We start from the raw sequence: 22,858 nt of genomic DNA on the forward strand, positions 1-22,858 counted from the left end.
TTTCTGTTGGCTATGTAGACCTTGTGATTAATTTAGAGGCACTTTATTACTATTTAATGGAAATTTAAAAGGAAGTTATGTAGAGAATTAGCAATTAATTTTGTTAGATCGGACATTTTTTAAACCACCCTATTCCCTATTATTATAACATACAGACAAGTTGCACCAGAAGTGAGGATAAACATAGATTTCATAGATGCTTAATCATGCCATAATTATAGAACAAAGAACTACCAGTATTTATAATTATAATTTATTATATTATATTTAATAATGTGGGTTAAAAAAATATTTTGATAAAAAAAAATTAAATCCTGACTCGAAGACATTATTATAGAATCTATATCTTCATCTATTAAAGAAAATGAAGCGAATCTGCAATTCAGTGCAATGTTGTTGTTTTTTTTTTTACTGGAGATCTAGATCTAGATATCTTAAATCTGTTAACTTGTCTTTTTTGTCTATATTTATATTTATAGAATATAGATCTAATAGTTTACTGAACACAAATCTAGATATTAGATCTAGATTAAGTCCCATATGCTAGGACAAATTTGTACAAACACTCCTTCTTCCCTAGTGCTATTAGAGCATGGAATGGGTTGCCTGAGCTAGCCAGGAAAACCAGTGACTTGGCTGAATTTAATTCATTGGTTAATATACATGACTAAATGCATGACGCGTAGGACGTAATCATCTTCTTTTTTGAAGTAACGTCTGTATTATATAAGATAAGATAAGTACTTTATACTGAACAATATTTAGGCTTAGATCTAGATTTGATAATCTAGTAAACGAAAACCAAAAACACACGAATACGTCTGAATAGTAAGTTACAATTTATATAAACTTTTATCTCAAAAGATTTTTTGTTGATCTTGACAAAATGGCAGAAACTCCAAAACTTTAGATTAGATCTAGATCTATAAATATATTTTCGAAATGAATCAACCAAATCTAGACTAGTTGGGCCAAGCTTCTAGAGTCTACTTTCTATGTTAATTAAAATTATGTAGATATTTAATAATTTATCTAAAACAAGGTAATCCCATGAATCTAATCATGTCTAATGATCTAAATTGAAATTCTAATCTAAGACTAATAGAGTAATTCTAATCATTTCTAATTTCGGTACCCTAATTTCTAGTCCATTTTTTAAATATTTTAATGATTTGATTTTGATAATCATGACATTATAAATATTATGATCATTAAAACGATTATTTTATTAAATAATATTTTAAATATTTTTTATAGTTATAAATATAGTAACTACTAAACTAGGTAAAATTTTAGTATTAAAGTTTTATACTATATAAGATCTAGATATAGATTATAGTCAATATAGAATAATATAGATCTAAATCTAGATATAATTAATTTAATTATAATGTTTTGTTTTGTAAAATGTTTTACATGTTTTCGAATGTTCCTTCAGAGTTGAAGATAGTTTACTTCCTAGTGAAAACCTCCTGCAGGACGACGGGGGATGGGAGCGGGCATGGTTTGAACCCGGGACCATCGATAAATCAAACCGCACGACCAGGCAGCCATAGATATATATATATAATTATATATATATATAAATATTTTATATCTACACATAGTGACATACTACACTGATACAGTCTGACAATATTACAGTTTTATTAAACTTATTATAGTCATAGTGAGTCAATACACTACAGTTATACTCTACTAGGTAACTAGTCATAATATAAAGTATAAATCTAGTCCTTATTATAACTTATAGTTACCGGTATAGTACTTATAATTATAGTGACCTGGTAAAACTACCCATCCAATGCCCCTAGTTTTTCAGGTCCATTATTTGCTACTTATTCTATGCATAATACTAGATCTAATATTAATAAGATTATAATTTTTTACCATAGTTATAGATAGTACTGCAGCTCAAGCCGTTGGCATGAAAATCAGTGCTGAAAAGAGCAAATACTAGTTTGTGGTAGAAATAGTACAAGATGTTGCATACTGTTGAATGGACAAACATTAGAAGAAGTTGAATCATTTCACAATAACATAAACATAACAAGAGATGAAGGATCAATAAAAGAGATAAAAACCCATTTAAGCTTGTGGGAAGCGTGGTCGAGAGGCCAAGTGCGCTTGAACTTGCCTTGGCTACCTAGAAGGGGGCTCAAGGTTCGACACCCGACTCAGGCAGAGTTGCGTTTACTGAGCGCCTAAAGGCAGCACGGAAAACCAACTCGTAGATACCCCCCCCCCCCCCCCAACTGGTCCACAAATGAGATTGGACCAAAAGCGCTCTGAGCATGCTATAAGCATGAAAGTAGCGCTATATAAAGGCTCTAATATATATAATATGTCCACTGCCGTGAGCAAACTGTGGAAAATCTGGAAGAGTAACATCAGCATCCCAGTAAAATTAAAACTGTTTTCTTCACTAGTGGTCTCTGTGCTCCTATGGTATTGAAAGTTGGACACTGAAAGCTGAGGCTGAAAACTCCAAGCCTTTGAGAGTAAATGCTTCAGAAAAATGCTGGGTATCAGAAGGCAAATGATTTTGTATTTTTACAGTCAACACTCTGGCTGGCAAAAAGGAAGAACTCCTCAATACTGTGAAGAGATGAACGCTGAGCTGGTTTGGTCCTATTGTAAGACATGACTCACGATAGTAAGGTCATGAAAGTAGTTCTTCAAGGTATAGCGCAGGGAGAACAAAGAAAGGGTCATCCGAAGAAAAGCTGTCTGGATAACATAAAAGAATGGACCCGCCTCTCTCTTGATATCCTGCTAAGAACTGCTGCTGACTTGGTAAAGTAGAGGGATTCGGGATTTGGTTATAGAAACTGTCACAGTCAAGGGTCAAATGATGATGGTGAGAGTTATCATGATTTTGTCATATCAAGCTTAAGATATGTCAGACTAATTTAAGTTTGTTGACTTGTTGTGTGGATTAGGCTCTGGACTGTCATCTCAATTTTCAAACCATGCCCGCCACCAACACTTGCCATCCTACAGGAGGTTTGGGCAAGGATGTAATAATCTTTAACTCTGAAAGAACATGTAAAAGAAGTCTATTCTTTAAGTTTGCATACAAGAAGTCCTGAATCTGTCAACATATATAACATATATTTCTTTTTCAGATAACTTTGAAAGTTTATCAAAAACTTTGATGTGGAAGCTTAATAGTTGGATCACCTGACATCAGTAATGTCTATTATATCAAAAGTAATTGTGGCCTCCAGTTTAGTAGCTCTTGGAACTGGCCTGGTGTATGTCATATATCAACGCTATGTATTTACTGAGAGAGAATCAAAGTTGGAAAGCCAGATCAGCCATCTGAGTCTCAAGCTGGCCAAGCTAGAGGAGGAGTTGCAGAAGATCAAAGAAAACCTGACGCTGTCCTCATCCACAGAGGAGAATGAGGAAATTTTCATAGATGCCTTAGAGGTTGCTGCGACGCCATTGTAAGTGTTGTGGTCAAATAGTTGTAGTATGTGGTTTATGCCATTAGAGCATGGAAAGGGTTGCCTGAATCAACCAGAAAAACCCAGGACTTGACAGAGTTTAAGGCTCTGATTAACATGTATGACTAGATTAACACATTTGGATAAGCATAGGATGTAATTCTCTATTCAATTAATGTCTCTAATTTATAAGATAAGCTCATGTCTTTATGACTTTGTAACACACCATTGTAATATATACTTTAAAATTTCTTCTTAAATCTTATAAATTACATATATTTTCCTTCAAGAAAAGAAAATAATATATATCCATGTGTTAATCCAGTGATGCTCAAAATACGGCCCAAGAGCCAGATCCGGCCGCTACATGGTGTCATCCGCCCACTGAAACATTGAATCGAAATGTAGAAAAACACCAAAAAAAAAAAGTTTTCTTCCATGGATTTCATTCCTTGCTATTCCTATTTTCATATTTTCTTTTCGTTTGTTCTTGTAAGAAAAAAAAATGTTTGTGTTTGAAAGAAGCGACATGAATCTTCTGATATTTTTAATTCTTTGAAATGTCAGTGACATCTTTTGTAGGCAACCCAGGGCATAATTTTTGCATCATCACCTTAAGTATCAACGCTTGTTGTACTGTACCATTTACTACGTGGGAAGCGTGGTCAAGAGGCAAAGTACGCTTGAACTTGGCTTGGCTTGGCTACCTATGAATGGGGCTCGAGGTTCGACATCCGACTCGAGCAGAGTTGTGTTTACTGAGCGCCTACAGGCAGCATGGAAAACCTTCTCCCAGATACCCTCCATCACTGGTCCACAAATGAGATTGGACCACAGCCCTTTGAGCATGCTATAAGCATGAAAGTAGCGCTATATAAAAGCAAAAATTTATTTTATTTATTTTTTACTATGTGTGCGTTAATGAAATGGGAGAGCCTAAAAAAAAAAGTAGACTCTGAATGTAAAACTTCGAAGGAAATTAGAAAAGTATGGTTGGATGTCACAGCAGACGGGCAGCCAGAGTTATCAGAAAAGTTGTCAATTCATTGTCTTTTCTTTTTGTTTATGTGGCCTGCGACATGAGTGTCAGAAATTAAAATTGCCAGCGGGCCGATCTAGACTGGGCATCACTGTGTTAATCTATGCATGCATTTTAATGAGAGACTAAACTTTACTTAGTCATATGTTTTACTGGCTGATTCAGGCAACATGTTCTATGCTCTAATGGGAATAGGGAAGAGGGAGTACTTGTATGATTTATCCTAGCATAATGAATAACAAATGTGCCTATTTTATTAGGCTGTATTTTTGTATTTATATTTTATATGATAGGGTTCATTGTTAATTTATTATTATGACTTTTTTGTTATCTCTCTTAAAGTGTTTTTAAGTTAAGTGATTTTACTAATGGTGTTACTCTAGTCAAATGTGAATATTTATTTCTAATAAATCTCAGTTTTCTTACATTATCAGGAAGAAACAAATAGATCTTATCAATTTCTTGTATTTTTAACTTAAATATTGTTTGCCAGAACAATGTGGTGGCTGAGTGTGAGGCACATGACACCCTTGTTAACCATCAGCCATTGAAACTGATGACCAATATATCATTCTGCCTTGTAGGTGGCAAGGTCTGAAAGGGGTGTAATACTTTTCAAAAAAATAAATTATTTTTATTTCGTCCATTTTCCTTAGAACAGTGAATGAACAAGGAGATATTCCAGGAGATGAACAGGGAGCTGTGCCAACTTGTATTCAAAGTGATGAAACTTTCTGTGATGCGGCCAAAAAAGTGGATGAGAACACATATGCATTATTAATCAAGATTGACTCTCTTGTGGAGGAAGGAGGCTATAATAACATGAAGGAAGCATTTAATCTATTGACAGATCTAATAGAAAAAGTAAATTCATGTACTTTTTTTTATATTTTGGCTCACTTTTTAGACTTAGAATACATTATTGCAGCCTTACACCGAAAACAATTAGACTTAGCCACACTCTGAGTAATTGGTCTCTTATGTTACACATTTACACTGGGGTCCCCTTCTATAACAAAACTCAAAAGAGAATATGGCCAGTGGAAGTTTTATTGAGATGTTTTTCATTGTTTAATGCAAGGCTTTCATACTTTGCATTAATGGTTGGAATTATCACAGGAAAATATTTTTAAAAGCGGAATGCTAAAGAACACTTTGAACACTTTGAATTTTTTGCAAAACTAACTTTGAACTTGGTCTCAGCCAATAAATAAAAAAAGAACCTTTAAGCATCTTAAATTTAAAGAAACAAAAAAATTAAGAAAATAACTGATATGTATCTTGTATGATAAATCTATGACAATTATTCTATTTTTACATTTTCAAAGACTGTGTTAATTATTTTTTAAAATCAATTGTTTGTTACAACTTGAATATATTCAATTATTATTGAAGGAAATTAATTCGTATTACACATGAACTCATTTTTGTTTTCGTTAATAACTATTCAGTACATTATTATTGTAGAAATCAGCCTTGATGTTGCAATCTTCAAGTAATAGAAACTAGTTCGATTGATTTTCTTGCCAGTTTTAAATCTTGATGTGCCAAATTTTGGTTCCACTGTTTACAGTGTTCCCTCTCTTATTGCCGATGTCCTGTTCTACTCAGATAAGTGGAATTCCAAAGACTTGGGGTTTTAGTTGTTTTCAACTTCACCTGTCCCTTAGTCTATTACACTATTGGGGCGCCACGCAACCCAACAGTATTTCCCAAACTGTTCCGCGAAGCCCTGGTGTTCCACAAAGCCTGAATGGGTGTTTAAATGTTGTTTTACAACACTTTAGTTGTTATGCAACATTCTAATTCTTTATTGCAGTGTTTCCCAAACTTTTGACCTATGTGTGCCCCTTTTATAATTTCTGTAATGCTGAGTTACACCACCACCCCCCACCCCCACCCCCCCCCCCCCACCCCGGCGACTACACTTTAATTTATTAACAAAACATAATAACTAGGTATTTAAAAATCTGCATAGTTAGTGAGGTGCAGCACATGCGCCCTCCAAAATCTTCCTATACCCCACTTTGGGAAACACTGCTTTATTAAAACCTCCCTGCATACTTGTAAATATCTAGTAAATTTTTCCCGTGCCCTTGATACCTTTTCAAAATTATCAAATCTATACATTAATGTACATTAATTATCATGTATGAATAAAAAGTTTTTTATATGGAGTGCTGCAAAAATATGTGAAAATAATATAGAGAATATTTTACACAAATATTTTGTTTAAACCAACAAGCTGCAAATTAGCAATGGAAGACTTGTGAGACATGCTTGGTACTTGCTGTTTTCACTTAACAATATTTTAACATTTCTTTCAGCATCCCCTTGAATCTGAGTTCCAGTGGCGACTGGCCAAAGTGTGTTTCCTGTTAACTTCAGAAGATATGATTAAAAACTCTGAGACTATCAGCAGCACCCAGACTGATCTGATGAAGACGGCTCATGATGCTGCCAAACGAGCCTTGGAGTTAAATGACAAGTCAGGCGATGCACACAAGTGGTAACTGTTTCTTTCATTTGAGTAGTGTCCCATTATTTGTGCTTTAGTTTTCGTTATATCATTTCCTGGCAGAAGCAACTCAGTTATCTCTTGCTGAGTTGTAAGCATAAATAAATAGGATAATGTGATTATTTTTCGCAGACCACCATCCCTATCTTTTTAATTCAGTGTTTCCCAAAGTGGGGTGCACGTACCCCCAGGGGTACAAGAAAACTTTGGAGGAATATACATTGCACCTCATCAACTATGCAGATCTTTTAAAATACCCATTAATTATGTTCTGTTAATAAATTAAAGTGTGGTGTTGGGGGGAGAGGGGTACTCAGCATTACAAAAATTATAAAATGGGAACACATAGGTCAACTCCGCCATGTGATGGTCCCAAGCCCGTCTGAGAAAGAAGGAGGGTTGGGCGTAGGACTAGCTACCCTACCCTGTAGAGAAACCACTAGCTACAGAAACAGCAAATCACAGAAGTCACGGACCTGGGAGAGGATGGACCTCCGGCTGGAAGGCTTATGACGCATGCTAGTGAAAGCTAGAGTCTTCTGGAAGCTGACAGGCCGAAGACCATCATCTCTACCAGGACATGGGGACAATTGGAGAGACTCGCCCAGAACCAAGATGCCTGGAGGAAGCTGGTTGGTGGCCTATGCCCCAGTAGGGACCACAGGCAGAGATGATGAGATGACACATAGGTCAAAAGTTTGGGAAACACTGACTTAATTTATAGTTAATTGAAATTTAAAGTATATTACTGTAATCAACGTATGAATAAGCTGAATTGAATTTCATATTATAAGTTGTAGGACGACAGAAAACATTCACACACATATTTACACAGCCATAGAATTAAATAAAACTACATACTATAATAAAGAACATGGTGGCCAAGGCATAAAGCATTAGGTTTGTGTATTGTAGGGTCTCAGGTTCAAATCCTGGTGAAGCCTGGGACCTTAAGCTTCGTGATTTTTAGGACCCCCCACTCCACATACATTGGGGAATTAAATTGGTTGTTGTGCTGGCCACATGACAGGCTTGTTGTCAGGCGAAGAAACAGATGAACTTTACATTATCTGCCCCAAATACATAACAGTACTTCATGGAGATACCTTTACATGTTTTTTTTACACAATTAAATTGTGTACATTATCAAATCTTTATGATAGTGCATTTTCTTTCTATATTGAAACAAAAAAACATATTTATCAACCACATTCTCTCATGTTTCTTCTGATTTCCTTTAAAGATAATAATATCGAGATCCTACTTTATACTCTCTGAGAACAAGAAAATACACTTCTTTTCAGTTTAAGCTGTCGTTGATTTCCATACAATCTACCTCTTTTTTTTTTCTGTCAAAGTTATTGCCTCCCTTTAATTTACTTTCACTGTCATGATACTGAGAAAAACAAAATGGCCACTCTCTGTGGCCATCGTGAGTAGGAGATTATTGACTGACTTGTCATCATCTTTATATTTCTTTATGAATGCTAAATACTTAATTTATGTTGTGTGAAATTTCCTATGTATATAAAGTAAAATTCGACCCTCAAAATTAAGATGGAAACTCAAGACCTCTTCTATGCATCTCTCAGCCTTTACTTCCCTAAATACATGTCACGGTTAAGCATTAATTTTTTCAATTAAAAAAATCTCAGGCTTTGTTTTTTTTTTCACTTTATAAACCTAATTAAATTTAATGTCATTGCCAGGATGGCCATCGTGATTGGCAGCATCACACAGTATTTACCTGTCCAAGAACAAATCAAGAATGCTTATGTTATTAAGGTATGTTTTCTTACAGTTTGATGAATGTAGGGCATGTATGTCCTAACTCTATTAAATACTGCTAAGTCATGCCGTAACAAGCTCTGATTAAAAAAAAAAAAAAAGAATTGTTACAAGTTTTTCATTGGCTTTAGAGGTTTTGGAAGTTTCCTCAGAAATGAAGATTATTACACACTGTCCAAACCTCCTGCATGACAATATTCATCATCATCATCAAACTCCATTAGAAGTTCAAATCCTCTCTTGCAAAAGCCCTGGACAGAAACCCTGCTGTTTTGCGTAGTGCTTATATGTCACCATACAGATTGAGAATTTATGATTTGACATAACAATGGATGAGGATAGAGTTTGAATTCTGCACCACTGAATTGACAATCTGCATACCACATGACCAATCTGCTGAATGTTGTAAAAATCCTGCCAAAAGTTTTTAACTGATTCTTGTATGTCATGTTTAAATAGCATCTCAAAATCAATCACTTGCCAGGGAAACTACATTCAACGAAGACTGTGAGAAGTGATCATTGTATTCTTCACCCCAGTTTCAATAGCTGCTCTCACTTACCTTGGAATGAATCTTGCAATGATCTTTGTTTTTTCTTATTTCCACACATAAAACTAATTGATGTTCATTTTTGTGTTTATCGCAGGACCACATACAAGCAGCCATGAAGTATAAACCTAACGACTTTCTTCCATACCACATGATGGGAAGATGGTGCTATTCAGTGAGTACTACTAATCAGTTTGTTCACTTAAACATCCTGATAAGCCTGATTTTTTTTCTTGTCTCTACCAGATCTATAAATCTTTTTAGCTCCGTCTAAATCTTGATTAATCATGTTATATGTCTTTAATTCAAATGTAATTTGATACAATTTTAGAATTTGATCCTTTAATACTTCCTTACTGTTAAGGTTTATGTTAAGGTTTACATGCTAACTTGGGTAGAGAGAAAAGTGGCTGCCACTCTTTTTGCTGCGCCCCCAACTGCCACCATTGAAGAAGCCATAGAACACTTACTAAAGGTGAGTGTCATTAGTAAAAAAAAATTCAAAAGCCATATACTTTTATGAACTAGTAGTTCATTGATCATTAACTGCCTAATAGTTTATTGATTATCAGCTGCCTAAAAAAAAACTTAATAGTTCATTGCTGCCTAAAAAAAAAAAAAAAAAAAAAAAAAAAAAAAAAAAACTAATAGGTCATTGATCATTAACTTCCTAATAGTTTATTGATCATTAGCTGCCCAATCGGTCATTAACTGTCTCATAATTCATTGATCATTAGCTGCCTAATAGTTCATTGATCATAACTTATAAAATAATAGTACTGATGTGTAAAACTAATTATTACTAATCTCTTACAGGCAGAAGAAATAAACCCAGGGAGTTCTATAGATAATGTTCTTTATTTAGGAAAGGTGAGCAACAATTTCTTTAAATAATTTTTGTTATGTATTGCACAATAGAGGATTTAGAAATGCTACTGTCGCTACATGAAACATTCACTCTTTAAATTGAGATGCAGCAATAACCTAATATAATAACTTAATTTAAACAAAAATTAATGACTAAGCTATGAACTTGGGAAAGCCATTAAAAAACTAGCAAGAGATCATGGAGAGTAGCGTGTCTTTACTGAGGCTCTCTGTTCCATGAGGATTGCAAAGAAACGATGATGAAGGAACTTGGGAAGCCTTCATCTTAGTTTATTTGACCGTTTGTGCACAATACATAATCTGTTGACTTTCTTCATTCCTCTGTGTTTTGCCCTAACTAGAATCTCTTTCAATAACAGGGCTGTGAATTATTAGATGTTGTCTTCTTCCCCTGTCTGCCTCTTTTTCATTCCTTGGTACTGAATTCTAAGGACCTCTTGGGAAGTATTGGTGTTTAATTAAATCCTTAGAAGTAAAGCAACATAAAACCATAGTAAATGAAATCCTTTCTCCAACTCTTTATCTCCGTAATTATTTTCTATGATCTTCCGGAATTATTTATTTTAACTCATTTGTAGATCACTTCTCTGTTATGATTAAACTTGTATAACTTTGTTATCAAAAAAATTTTGTATTTGGTATAGAATTAAATGGGAATGCATGCTCTTTTTATATTACACAAATTAATGTTTATAAAACCAGAAAATAATTTAAAGTAGTCAAATCAACGATGGTATCGTCAAGCTGGAGAGAAAAAGTTAATATGGGGATTTTTTAAAATTATTATTTACTGTCTTCCTACTCTAAGTACCTTGACCATGCATGACTTTTCCTCATCCCTGACAGGCTTACTTGGCCAAGAGAGACTACATAAAGGCTGTGATGTGGTGGAAATCTGGCCTACAGATGACCAGCTCCAAAACAGATGTAAGAATATCTAATTACACGGTAGGGTTTAATAAAATGGACATGCTCCCTTGGAGAAATCGTTTGAAGTTGGCAACATTTTGTTTTCCTTCAGTCCCAGAGTTCACTACCAACTTTTGTTTTGATTTGAATTTTTTATTTTCGCAGTTTTGATAGCTGCAAGAACATTTAATATGCGCCTATTTTATTTGTTAACTTCTGTGCATTACTCCGAAAATGGTGGTTAAGTGAAGGAGTTTTTAAAAATGTCAGGTGCAAACATTTTTTAAAATAAAAATTGCGAAAGAAGAGTATACAATGCGCATTTATCTTGACCTTTTCTACTTCAACAAATGTTTTTTTTTAATTAAACTTGAGTCCATTAGTAAATCTGTAGTTCAATTATAATACAAATTTTAAACACTGAAACATTTATTGACAAAGCCTTATCAATGTTTATAGTCTTTCCAATCAATCTCAGTTGTAAATGCTAATTAAAAATGCAGTTATATTTTAATTATAACAAAAATATTTGTATGTGAAGATGGCCAATAAATTCATGCAAAAAGTCACAGGCCAAACAATATTCATAATGTATTCAATATGGTATTATGTTGTCTGATGTGGTATCATTTCTTTATTCTAATCTTTTAAATGAAAAAAAAAAGAGGCTTGTTTATTGAAGATTTCTTAATCACCTAAAGTTTCTAATTTCTGAGAATGAAGAAGAAGAAAAGAGAACTAGTTTTAAATTATTTTGTTTTCATTATCATATTTTCCTGACACATTGGAGTTTTTTCATGAATTAATCACAGTTATCTGTTATTTGTTTACTTTTTGATTTTTTAACAATAGGTTTACATTCAAAAGACATTTTTTTAAGCAAGAATGTACAATAAGAGAGAAAAAGAAAAAAAAGATAACTGTTGCCAACTAAATATTAAAAATCACTTTGCGCCACAAGTGGAAAAACTTTGAACTTTGATTCTTCAGTTTTAAAAAGTCTAAAAATGTTATTTTAAAATTGTTATGGCAGGATTAGGAATTCGGCGGTAAAAGTTATTTGTTTAACAAAAAGGGAAGTATGACTTAGAGAACAATGGCGCGACTAGTAAAAACAAGAGTAGGATTTTAGGAAGAATAGCAAAATGTAAACTGACTACTTGTTGACAGTTTTAGAGAGAGGCATTTTTTATGGATATAGAAATTTAGTTTCACGACATTCTGCAGTTCCCTTCATTATTATTAAACTTCTTTTTGACCCTCGCTTTCAGTATCGACTAACTTATATTGTTGGCCTTTCACCTTTGTTCTTTTAGCTTGTTATTTGAGTTGCCTCCATTTGATTTATCTGCATAAGACATAGCGCAGAAGCGCCTAACAAAATACATAGCGTTTCAGTATTTCTATGTTCTTAAAGAGCGAGCTAATTATAGATTTAGCTCTTTTCGACAAATCTCATTAGCACACAAGAATCATTTTTTTCTGAATGTTTTTTTCGTAATTTATAACCATAGGCCAGCGGTTCTCAACCTTTTAAGCTCGGCAACCCTTTTTTACAACCCCCACTCTGCCGCGACCCCCCCCCCCTCTTGCTCAGCAATAGAAGAATAGACAATAACAATCCATTTTTTCGATGGTCTTTGGCGACCCCTGGCAAATCGTCAGTCGACCCCCAAAGGGGTCGCGACCCACAGGTTAAGAACCCCTGCCATAGGCCATCATTGGATAATTACTTTTGATAGGCAACAACAACAAAATGAATTCTATTTGAGGAGGCTTTCCTTCGGCTCCACTTAGAAATGAACTACTATTATTATTATACGCGCTATTCATTGTCTCTATTTTTTGTTTCTCTCCAGGACATCAAAGCGCTGAAAGAAATTGAAGACTTACTAACACAGTATGAAAGTTATGCCCAGAGCTAGCACAGTTAGTTGAACATAGCTGTATCGCATTAAGTGAAGATGTTGCAGTGTAATTGCTTGGTGATAAACTCTCTTGTTTTTAAACAGACTGTTTTTGTTTATATTGTACTAAAGCTTTCCAGCTCATTCCAATGCACTGTTAGCCTATATCAGATTTCTCTTGCTCAAAAGTTGACTTGAATAATTGATAGGTATTTGTCATTGACCTAGGTTCTAACAGGGTTCAAAACATTTACCTAACACTAATTCTGCATGATGATCAGAGATTAACAAGGTCTTCAATATTCATAGATCTAGTAAAATATCTACTGCAGTCCTTTTTAACACATATTTTCAGTTGGCTCCATTTCTTCTAACTTCTTTTAAAAATGCTAAATAACAAGTAAAGTTTGATAGGTGTAACAAAGTTGATGGCTCTCTATTCAAAACGTTTTTTTTTTAAAGGCACTTTTATTTTTACAAAAGTAAATTAAAGACCAGAATAACTTAAAGAGGAATTTTTTTTTAATTAACAAGTGCATCTTCTAAAATAAATTAGCATATTGAGCATTATTTTGAAGAAATACTATTTGCTATAATGACTATTATTGTGTTTTTCATGATACTAAAGGAATGATGTAATGTGTCAAGTTATTCTTTCAGAAGTGCTCAGACATTTTCTTATCAAACCTTATGTAATACAAACATTACTTTTAAAAAGAAGATGATTACATCCTATGCGTGTCCCTAGGTCAATCTAGTGATGCATGTTAATCAATGACTTAAATTCTGCCAAGTCATTGGTTTTCCTGGCTGACTCAGGCAAATGATTCCATGTTCTTGTAGCACTAGGGAAGAAGAACATTCGTTTAGTTTAATTGATCGATGTTTAGAAAGGGAAAATCTCATTCATAATTTTCTATTATTTATAATCTCTCAATATTTGTTTCTTTGCTGTATCTCACTATTTGGAATACTCAAGTTTTCTCTTCTATCACTTCATTTTTGCAAATATTTGCTATTTACAAATTATTATTTGTGCACATGTTGTAAAGTAGGAATGATAAGCAATGAATGTAAATATCAGTGACCACAACATATTAGATGATTGCATTGCATTCACAATGCACATGTATCTGAGTCAAAGCAGGGCTAAGTGTATATATTTATCATTTGATCAAGATCTGACCTGAATCTTTAAACTTCTGCTGCCACACGGAGTTTATAGAATGAAAGTGCGACAGAAAATGAAATGAACTTTTTGTGTGAGTGTTTCTTTGAGTTGTTTTTCTAAAGTATGTTCAAGAGTTCCTGCAGTCCAGACATGTTGTTGCTCATGTATAATCAAAAGATTCTTTATCAGTATTGTCTATTATGTAGTTGTTGAGGTTAGATTTGATAATTGACGTTCAAGTAGATCAAGTAGCTCATAACTTTGTGTTGACAAGATTGTTACTCTTGAATATAGTTACTTATACTTCAGCCGTCACCTCCACATTAAAGTAACTGTTGTGTTTTAGTATTGAAGTGAATGCCATGGTGCCAGGAAACAACAAAGAGAAAGTATTTTTTGTCAACTCTTCTGCTAATAATTTCAATGGCTGTATCATCATCGAAAAGAATCATCAACCAAGACTAATATGGCAAAAAAAAAAAAATGCTTTGTTGGAAGAGTATATAATTATTACATAAACTTTGAAGTTGGCAATTGTTGTCAATTTTGTGGTCTACATCCATTAATTGATCACTTTTAAATGTTGATCATCCTGTTTGTGATTTGTAATCAATGAAATCTTCATAAAATTTGCTAAAAAAAACAACATGGAAACAATGATTTTGTTTTTCTCTTTAGATTCATTTGAATTTTCTCTATAAATTTTGTTAAAAAAGATATTCGAGGTTTACATTTTTTTTTTAAAGTTTTTATGTTTTCATTTCTTGTAATCATTTTGTTGAAATATTAGCTACGTTTATTTATTTTCACTATGTCTGTGAGATAAGTATTTCATTATTTTTTTTCATCTTGTGTTAACTATAAAATATTCAGTAGTATTTAAACTATTTGAAATGATTATCAGAACACTATAACACTCCAGCAAATGCTTCAAAATTTTCTTTTTTTATTCTCTAAACCATCAATCAAAAAAAATTATATTTATAGATGGATAAATGAATGTAGACAGACATAGAGATCTATATATTCCATCACAAGATGCTCTCAGACACATAAATAAATAAAATTGCAATATAATGTTCTATCTACCTCAGTCATACTCAAAACTTAAACTTACATACTGAAGATTTATTATTTTTTTCGTTCATTTCGTTAGATCCAAAAGTGTTTTCTTAAGACTCATTTCAACTTGTGTCTGTTGTGTGCTTGTATTTATCAACAGAAATACTTGCTCGGAAATATGTCAGAAAATAGCGGCTAAAAGCCTGTCTGTAAGGAAATAGAGAGAGAAAAAAAAACAATGCTAGACATTGCATATCTAAAAAGGTTAGGTTGTAATAGGGATTTTATTTTTATTAGGTTTGTTTTGTTTTTTTTCATAGTGTCCCTTGGCATTGAACTTATTGTAATGAACTGATCTTTCAATTTATCTTGAACTGAAAACAGTAGAACAGATGTTTCTAAAACTACAATTTTGATAAACATCACTTTTGGTGAACAGAATGTTTTCATTTTGTGTGCACTAAGAGAGAACTGTACTTGATATCTAGAGAATTTATTTTTATAATAATGGTATTTGAGGAAATTTTTTTTTCCGAATCTTTTGTATGGTTATTAATTTTACTTTTTTTATTTTTGTTTTGTTTTTTCTAGAATCCGAAATGTGAAAGTAGTGACTGTGATATGATTTATGTGTAACTGGGATTGTTTAGAAACGATTTGGCATTTTGAAATTAGTTTTGTCCAAACTATTAAATTGAAAGAAATTTAAAATGCTACACACTTTTATTATATTGAATTGTATTGTTATGTAATTGGAAATGAATTAGATGTTGTTGTCCCCAAAACAAGTAAAATTAAGAACCCATTTCAGACATTGAGACCCACAAGGCCCATTATCTGTTTTTATGGCCAACAAAAATATCATGTGACCAGTAGAGCAGCCAGTCAGAAGCCAAGTGATTTACCCTTAGGCTTTTTTTTTTTTTTTTTTGGTACCAAACTGTAAACTTTTATAAATACAGTTAATTACACACATTTTTTGGTGGTAATCATCGACATAAGTCCATGTTCATCAGACTCGGAAGATTTAGAAATGATGGTTCTTGTATCTAGACCTTCTACTCAATTTCACTTAAATAGCTGGCTGGTAGCAACAGTTTTCTTATTATATTTGAATTGGCTTGGATGAATGCTTGCAATGTGTGAATCTATCTGGCCATTCATTCTTTTGATTTATTTATTTATTTTTGGCTTGGTTGAATGCTTGCAGTGTGTGAATCTAACTGGCCATTCATTCTTTTGATTTATTTATTTTTGGCTTGGATGAATGCTTGCAGTGTGTGAATCTAACTGGCCATTCATTCTTTTGATTTATTTATTTTTGGTTTGGATGAATGCTTGCAGTGTGTGAATCTATCTGGCCATTCATTCTTTTGATTTATTTATTTATTTTTTGGCTTGGTTGAATGCTTGCAGTGGGTGAATCTAACTGGCCATTCATTCTTTTGATTTATTTATTTTTGATTTGGATAAATGTTGCAGTGGGTGAATCTATCTGGCCATTCATTCTTTTGATTTATTTATTTATTTTTGGCTTGGTTGAATGCTTGCAGTGTGTGAATCTAACTGGCCATTCATTCTTTTGATTTATTTATTTTTGGCTTGGATGAATGCTTGTAGTGTGTGAATCTAACTGGCCATTCATTCTTTTGATTTATTTATTTTTGGCTTGGATGAATGCTTGTAGTGTGTGAATCTAACTGGCCATTCATTCTTCTAAGCAAGTGTTACAAGTACACTGTCATGTGTTTACATATCAAACAGAAGTGAGCTCCCTTGGTGATGGCAATCAAGAAGTAAAGTCATATAAATATCTAGGCGTCATAATGGACTTCATTCACCAATCGTAAACAAACAACATTTAGCTACGTGATTCTCTATCTCTTCTATACAAATTACGTAATAGACACAAGCTTTCACGAGAGTTTTTTTCGTTGTTTTATCAATATTATCACGTGGGTAGACCACCTTGGAACTCTGACAAAGAAAACAGCGGCTATTTTTTCCTATACAAACTCCATAGCTTTAAACTATAAGAAGATCCTAGATATTTTTTAATGCGCGACTAAAAATTGATAACATACGGAATAGCTTGTTTGCAGGGCAACTCTTCATCTAAACTGTTGCGCCGCTTAGAAAACATTATAAAAAGGTCATCAAAAAAATCACACCACAATACTACCATTTTTTTTAATGAACTTTTTGAAAAACAAATGTCAAAGAAAAATCTTGGAAGACAACAGCCACCCGCTCCAACATAACCACGTCATGTCGTCGCGAAGTGGGCGACTGCTGTCAATCAAGACAAGAACAGAGCGGTACAAAAACTCGTTCATTCCTTATTCGGTCAGACTATATCAACGCCTCACGTTGATTAGGAAACGTGAATAGGACCATGAGACAGTGATGGACAGAGAGAGAGAGAGAGAGAGAAACAGGCAGAAAGAGAAAGACAGAAACAGGTAGACTGAGAGGGCTAAGCCCGTTGGCGGCCTTAATTATTGCTCCTGCGGGAGTGTGTGTATAGGGGCCTGCAAGAGGATCCGGAGCTCGAGAGTAGGAAGTCCACTCAGCTCATCACTTCCACTGTTGGCAAGAGTTTCCCACAATGGGGAGTTGGTTTGACGAAGGTTTTTTTGACATCCCCAGTATCAGAACTGCCACTGGGTACGACGCGTTCCTCTGCTACGATGTCTGGGGATGGGCTAGATAGAGCCTCAACTCATGGACGCAAAGGAACCGCCCGCGAAAGGCCGTGCCAGCAGTCCAATTCTGCCCATTACAGAGACCCGCGAATCAGCCAGGACCCAGGAGATCCCGGCCAACCCTCGAGTTGGTGTCCAGCGCTATCCGCTTTTCGGAGATCCCGTTAGGTCTCTTACTCACCGGGGCCCCACAGGGGGGGGGGGGGGCTGGACATAACCCCTTCGTTTGCACTTATACACTTGCCGACTGCTCATTCATCAGCGGCAAGCAACCAGTACCCTTGGCCACCCCTCTGGAGAGCGGGGTGTTCACCCGGCGACCACGATGAGGTGGTACTGGAACGCCGGGGACAGAGACAGACAGAAACAGAGAGGCAGTAAGGAAAGAGAGGAAGAGGCATTAATCATTAAGGAGAGAGAGATAGATGCAGTGACTTGTGTGGCTGGATCGTTTTGTAGTTATCAGTGTTTGCAGTTCTAGTGTTGATTGCACATTATATTGGAATGCGTGAGATTTAATTCCCTAATGTCAGTGTATTGGAGGTCTACTGTAAAATCGTTTTCACTTCCAGGATGTGTGATGAGTGTGGTTTCGGCTTTCACTTTGTTGTGCAAGCAGTGTTTAGGTCCGGATGCTTCGTGACATCTGTCGGAGTGTTAATTTTGTTTTAGTTTTCTAACCCCCACCCAAGAGCTAGGATTAGGACTCCAATCATTTAACACTCATCTAAGAGAACCTCTTAGAACTCCTGTTCATTGTTAAATTTGTGCCTTTTATGCTTAGGATGGCTGCCTGGTCGTGCGGTTTGTGCGCTGGACTGTCGTTCAGATTTATCGATGGTCCCGAGGTTCAAACCCTGCCCGCTCCCATCCCCCGTCGTCCTGCGGGAGGTTTGGACTGGGAAGTAATTATCTTCAACTCTGAAGGAACATCCCAAACATGTAAAACATTTTTTTACAAAATGTGCACACACAGACCTATATATATTACATCTAAACTGGAATACGGAAACAGATTCGTATCCTGCTTAGCTTTTGATAGTGCATATTTTCGAAGATTTTCTTACATATTGGAAAAACTTTTTGGTGTATTCAGTGTACAAATTTTAAAAAAAAATATCGTAATGCGTTTTTTTTTGTTTTTTTTTTTTACAAATGTGTTGGGTTTGGCACAGAAAACTAAATTCTAAATGACTAAAGGAGCTCGTATGCCGATTTCAGTATGTTTATAATACACTAAAGACCTGCACAAAAGCAAACATAAAATAACACACATTAAAATACATTCTCAAATTACATATGGGTAAAACTTAACACAATGAATAGGCCTAAATGGTTAGACCAAGTTTACACACAACACTGAAGTCTAAATACTAGATCTAACATAAAGAAAATCGTATAGTGTAAACCAATCGTCTCTTATAAGAACATTTGGAACATCAGAAACATATACAATGAATGACAAAGTAGTTCTCTAAAAATAAATCAATTTGTTATTCTACATAAAACAAACATACATTGTTTTAATAGTATCTGAATAGTTTTGAAGTAACGTCTGGATTATATAAGATAAGATATCGCTTGTTTCCTTTCCATACAAAAAAAAACTAAGATAACGATTAGGCCTACAACAAATTTATACACTAATTCTTAAAGCCAGTATCTACACCCTGGTTGTAAAAATACATTTACATGCTGGCTTCTAAAATAAGGATAGTGACTGATAGTCCAACAACATATTAGATGAAAACCGGGTTAGCGAAAAATTCTATGTAAATTACTAAATAAAATTACAATCTAATATAATAAAGTAAAATGTATTTACCTGCAGCCATACATAAACACATGGTGTAGAAACAGGCACAAACAGGGAGTGGAGACGAAGTAGGTCCAGTAACAGACAAACAGTACAGCGACAAGAGATGCCGGTAGAATGGACAGTGTCCACGTTATTCTGCCTTTTTATCCAGGGGGAAAAGTCACGTGGATATCAGTGTATCCACTCCACTACACAAAAATGAAAACTTCATGGAACCTGGAGGGTAGAGGATGTAAGACCGCACAACAAACAGCGATGCCCTTGCGAATGCCGGTATGGACAGCATAGAGGGACTTCTAATGGTCCGACAGTTATGGCAGGGCACGTACCCCGTATGGGGGACAAACGTATGCCAAAGGCAGTCTTTTTTTGGTGAGCTAAAAGGTGGTCGACGTAACAGAGGTGCCCCACGGAAACGCTATAAAGACCAGTTTAGGCGCCAACTTGCCTTAGCTGACATAGAAGAGAGCACCTGGTTGCAAGCGGGAGAGATGCTTCGACCAAAATATTACGTGAATATTGGATGCGCAGGGTGGCGTGCAATAATGAAAAGCACCAGAAAGCCTTTGAAATATTTCGGTAAAGAAGCTGAAAAAGGGGGGGGGGTGATACTGGTAATCGACTTCACTGGTAATAAGTAAATGATTAGGAATGGTAGCATTATAAAGCGGACATGTCCATTAGAGATAAGATAAGATAATATTATTGATCCAATCAAATGGAAATTCAGTTTGACTACAATTGAGAACCTCAGCGTAACTAATGTAACAATAACAATAAAGATGAAAAATTCGAACATCATTCACACACGAAACACATACACTTTCACAACAAGCGCTTTATGAATGACTTCTATGTACTTCTCGATGACGACAGCTGATCTTGTAACACTCTGACCGAAAGTGGGATAAAGGAGTTTTTAAATCTTTCTGTTTTAGTCCTAATGGAAAGAGACAACCACTTCAGATCTTATGTAACAGTGGTTTAATGGGTGCAGGTTGTCCTTAACAATCGAGAGTGTTTTGGAAAGGCATCTTTCATGAAAAAGCTCTTCAAGAGATGGTAGCTGTGTTCGAGTTATATGCGATGCTTTTTTAATTAGTCTATTTAGTCTAGGTCTTTGTGTCAGTGAAGTATTAGGCCTACTATATAAGAATGTGATGGCAAAGTTAATTAGACTGCTGATGGTTGCTGTATAAAAACGTTTAATGATTGTTTTGTCGATGTTAAATTTTTTTAGCTTTCTGAGAGAAGAGTCGCTGGTGAATTTTTGTGCAGAGGTTTTGACAGTGTTCACTCCATTTCAGTTTGTTATTGATAGTTGTTCCTAGATATTTATATTCTTGTACTTGTTCTATGGTTTGATTGTTCATCTGAATTTCTGCAATATGGCCTTTATGTTTCCTAAAGTCAATAATCATTTCTTTAGTTTTCTGAACCTTTAAAATTAAAAAGTTGTCTATACACCATTGGTACAAGGTGTTAATTGTTGAATGGTACAGATTTTCATCACCTTCAATAAGGCCAATGATTGCTGGGTCGTCAGCAAATTTTATGATGGGAGTGTCCGCTGATAGGCTCTGAATGTCATTTGTGTATATGGTATACAATACTGGTGACAGAACGCACCCCTGCGGCGCTCCAGTGCTAAGCTCTCTCGTGCCTGAAACATACCGGTTCACATTTACATATTGTGGGCGTTTGATAAGAAAGTTTAGAATCCAAGCTTCTATGTTTTTGCTAACGTTCAATTCAGATAGTTTTTGTATCATATTGTTGTAACTGAAGGGTGGCCCTATGTGTAATAACTTGCCACGCGTGAAACAGGCCCGTGTACATACAAAGAACTGATGTAAACAATTCCCGTGTAGATCAGCGGATATTATTACATCTATGTATGTATGTATGTATGTATGTATGTATGTGTGTGTTTATGTATGTGTGTGTAGTTGATCCGAGACAGGGTGTCGGAGAAATAACATGTAGGCTACAAACTTTTTACCAGACCGACAAAGTGAGTTGATATTGATTGACTAATCCTTAGCCTGTTGGGGCACCATACAAGATTCGTCGACCGTCATCTCTATCCCTCTCTGTCCTTTGCCTTAGTTAGAACCTCTTTCAATGGCAGGCCCGTCCATTCTTTAATGTTGTCCTCCCATCTCTTTGTCTGTCTGCCTCTTCTTCTTTTCCTGATACTGTTCCCTGTAGGAAGGTCTTTGCGAGCCCTGAAGTTCTTGTAATATAGCCATAGATTTTTAGCTGGCGTTTTTTTTTTTACGATAGTTAGCAGGTCATCATGGGGTCCAATCGCTGAAGAAATCCTGTCTTTAATCTCTTGGTTTGTGATGCGGTCTTTGAATCACATTCAAATAGTTGGATATATATTATATATATACCGGTATATATATTTACAAAATCAATCAACTCATACTTTTATTTTTTAATGAGATATTTGTTTGCTACCCTACTCGCGGTGGCTAGCGGTAAAGCTTCTGAACCCGGGTTCGAATCCTGATGGAGACTGGGATTTTTATTTCGGGATCCTTGGGCGCCTCTGAGTCCACCCAGCTCTAATGGGTTCCTGACATTTGTTGGGGAAAAGTAAATGCGGTTGATGGTTGTGCTGGCCACATGACACCCTTGTCAACCGTAGGCCACAGAAACAGATGACCTTTACATCATCTGCCCTATAGACCACAAGGTCTGAAAGGGGAACTTTACTACCCTACTCTTATTTTGTTGTACGAGCTGAGCCATTGTCAACTCCTTCATTAGCCATTGTTGAAATAGTTTTACATTTTTTTAAACAAGTACACATTTCAATGGTGGACTTAAATCATGCTAAACCTTCAACCAGCCTCAGCAACAAGCCTTTCATTTTAGTTAACCCTTATACAATGTTCAACCATTGCATGCTGGGCCTCTTTTATGACACACACCCAACCCCCCAAAAATAATGTAATTTACTAAACAAGCACCAACATAAAATGCCTGGAAATGAGGCTAACTCACTTAGTTAGGAACATTTAATAAATTAGGTAGATCTA

The 22,858-nt window shown here is 35.1% G+C and overlaps 1 protein-coding gene across 3 annotated transcripts; it reads left to right on the forward strand.

Moving 5' to 3' along the window:
* The first annotated feature begins 860 nt into the window (after positions 1-860).
* LOC106072141 (regulator of microtubule dynamics protein 1-like) lies at positions 861-15,830 on the forward strand. Of its 3 annotated transcripts, none has more exons than XM_013232435.2 (10): positions 861-1,042; positions 3,129-3,452; positions 5,148-5,355; positions 6,819-7,000; positions 8,719-8,794; positions 9,445-9,522; positions 9,712-9,822; positions 10,164-10,217; positions 11,082-11,183; positions 13,004-15,830. In XM_013232435.2, exons 2-10 carry the CDS (start codon positions 3,196-3,198, stop codon positions 13,067-13,069), a joined length of 1,134 nt encoding a protein of 377 aa, XP_013087889.2. In that variant the 5' UTR covers positions 861-1,042; positions 3,129-3,195; the 3' UTR covers positions 13,070-15,830. The 3 variants fall into 3 exon arrangements, with proteins under 3 accessions (XP_013087889.2, XP_013087891.2, XP_013087890.2); XM_013232437.2 differs by having other exon boundaries at positions 862-1,042; positions 11,082-11,162; XM_013232436.2 differs by having other exon boundaries at positions 862-1,042; positions 9,724-9,822.
* Positions 15,831-22,858: the final 7,028 nt, after the last annotated feature.

This window comes from Biomphalaria glabrata, chromosome 3 (assembly GCF_947242115.1).
Source record: "Biomphalaria glabrata chromosome 3, xgBioGlab47.1, whole genome shotgun sequence".
Lineage (NCBI taxonomy): Eukaryota > Metazoa > Mollusca > Gastropoda > Planorbidae > Biomphalaria > Biomphalaria glabrata.